This window comes from Dichomitus squalens (assembly GCF_000275845.1).
Source record: "Dichomitus squalens LYAD-421 SS1 unplaced genomic scaffold DICSQscaffold_196, whole genome shotgun sequence".
NCBI lineage: Eukaryota > Fungi > Basidiomycota > Agaricomycetes > Polyporales > Polyporaceae > Dichomitus > Dichomitus squalens.
The window spans coordinates 476-2908 of record NW_006767078.1 but is presented as its reverse complement, the minus strand read 5'-3'; the positions used below and the strand labels follow the sequence as shown (position 1 = coordinate 2908).

The window sequence follows — 2433 nt, the reverse complement described above, 5'->3', positions numbered from 1 at the left end:
CGATAGTACCGCATGCAGAAAGAGAGCAGCCGAGCAGCGCGCGCAGGCACCGCTGTCACGCGCTCATCAAAATGTGATACGGGGGCGAGCGGCGAGGTCGAGGGCCCTGCTCATGACGGCGGGAAGAGGGAAAAAGCAAAGCGACAACTATGTAGTATGCCGCAAGCACATAGCATGCCTTAAGGCGAGCAGGTCTATGGCGGGAGGTAGGGAGGCAGGAGCGGGAGGCAGTAGTCACGACGGACAGGACGGGAGGCGGATATCAACGGAGAAAAGGCGCTGACGGTAAGCGCGTAGGTACCATGAGGAGCGCATCAAATTCTGATGCGCTTTTAGCGCGACACCGTCCATAGGGTGAACAGGACGGCAGAAGGCGGGCAGAGCGCAGGAAAAGAGGAGAGGGGTTCTACAGGCAAGAAGAGCACAAAGTAGCTCACATAACAGCGGTGCCCGGCGGGAAGAGGGCGGGGATAGAACCCGAGGGGTAGGATGCTGGCGATGGAAGAGCCACCCCGGATGTATGCACAGACGGCTCCGGACAGGCACGGTAGGCATCACGTGGAGAGGGCAAGGGAGGTTCCAAACCATCATGGCCCTATCCCCCTTCGGGTTACTAGCGCTGCACCAGAAGTGCAAAATTTGCGCCCTTACTCAAAAATCTCCCGACTCACTTCAGATTGTACTCCCGGATCTTCATAAGTACATTCTGTGATATCTCACCTATCACCTATAGTTTTTGGAGCTTCAAGAACGGAGCGATTGGGAGACCCGAGAGAGAAGATTGAGTGCAACAGTAATGCAACTAGTTGGAGCGTCTCAGTAACGGCGGCGTCACGGGCTGTCGAACGGCAATCGGCGGCATTTTGTAACCCCGCTAGGACAAGACACACACCTCCGCTATCCCGGCTGAGCTGAGCACGACTGAGATCGGGTCCTTTTGGAGCTCCGACAGCCCGAAGGTGGCTGCTTGTCACGCTCAGGAACTCGTTCAGCTCTCTAAGCCTACCTATTGCTCCTATAGCCTCGGAAAAATAGACGTAAGTTCTTCTTGCACTTTAAGAACACACATTGAAACTTGGAGAGAATCAGACTGCAAGAACAGTGAGCCGAGGCCATCGATGTCGTCAAACCCCTCATCTTCCCAACTAATAGTCAAATATCTCGACAACCTCAAGGCCATTTTTTCCAATTCTTTTACGAGACCGTAGAGTAGCTTCATACGCACACGACGCAAAAAGAATCAGGTTATTTGATGAGGATCTGATGAATAGCGCCTCGATTTGCACTTCTGTTGCAAGATTTCACTATTTGCACTTCTGGTGCAGCGCTAGTATAACCGCCGTTGTAGGTTACTCGGTTGCTGAGTGACCCCCTCGTGCTGGATGGGCTTCCCCCGAACAGGCAAATCCCGCCTCCAATAAGTCGAAGGGACTCCTAATATGTGCTAGAAACACTTTGACACGTGCGTTGTGGGCCCCGCCGAGTACAAAAATTGACAGCGTCGGATTTGTTCGGTCGCCTCTTTCCTCTCACCTTCCCTATCCTCTCTTCCAGGTCATAGAAGGTGCACAAAAACTGCCGCTCTCGCAGAAGACATGTTCGCAGAAACTCTGCCCGCGGTAGGTCCCGGTATGTGCCAATCTTCCCTAGAGCTGCCTTCGATAGGATTGTAAGTGCCCAAATGATTCACTCTGCTTTGAGCGTCCGATGAGCACTGACACACGGTACAGGTGCGGGAGATTGCACACGATATGACGACAGATCTCAACGGCAGAGGGAACGAGGACCTGCGGTGGCAGAGGGAGGCCATGGACGCGGTGCAGGAGGCAGCGGAGGTCTTCCTGATCGAGTTGCTCGAAGACGCGTGAGTTGGCTATGTGGCACCCTAACCCTTAGGCTGCGCCTTAGCAGCGGACGTGAGTCTAACGAAGTCTGCACAGCCAAATTTGCGCCTTGCACGCTCGACGCGTTACCGTCCGAGTTGCGGACATCCAGCTCGCCCGCAGGCTGAGGGGGTGGCGAAGGGCTTCTTGAGACCCCAGACCACCACCAGTGACCACCGAAAAAGGCTTCCTGCGCAACCATGGATGCCACATCCACGTGTCTACCACGACATTGAGAAAAGGTTTCATTCCGGAGATAGGCTGTGAGTCGGGCAGGACCAGGCTCAATCACTCTTCCTGCGCGATCGTGCTCGTGTGTACTAAGGCTTCTAAATTCCTGCGGCCCTTGCGATGTACTATATCATATATCTGTATTGATAATTGTCTTCCTATGTTGTCGAATCAGGATGAGGGAGAGCCGGAGGGGAGAATAGCCGCCGTCCAACCAGGATTAGACGATTCTAAGAGGATTTCCTCTCTGGGAGTGCCCCCAAAGCCCGATTGAATCTGTCGCGTGGGCGAATCCGGATTAGGAAGGGGACACGCGACA

General features: G+C 54.3%; 1 protein-coding gene across 1 annotated transcript; it reads left to right on the top strand.

Annotated features, from left to right (window-relative positions):
• Window positions 1–1730: 1730 nt before the first annotated feature.
• On the top strand, window positions 1731–2034 carry DICSQDRAFT_73735 (uncharacterized protein; the record flags this gene model as incomplete). The annotated part of the gene is made up of 2 exons (XM_007371705.1): window positions 1731–1864; window positions 1941–2034. Coding segments are annotated over 2 exons (228 nt in total), but the record flags the coding sequence as incomplete, so codon positions are not given.
• Between the last annotated feature and the right edge of the window lie 399 nt (window positions 2035–2433).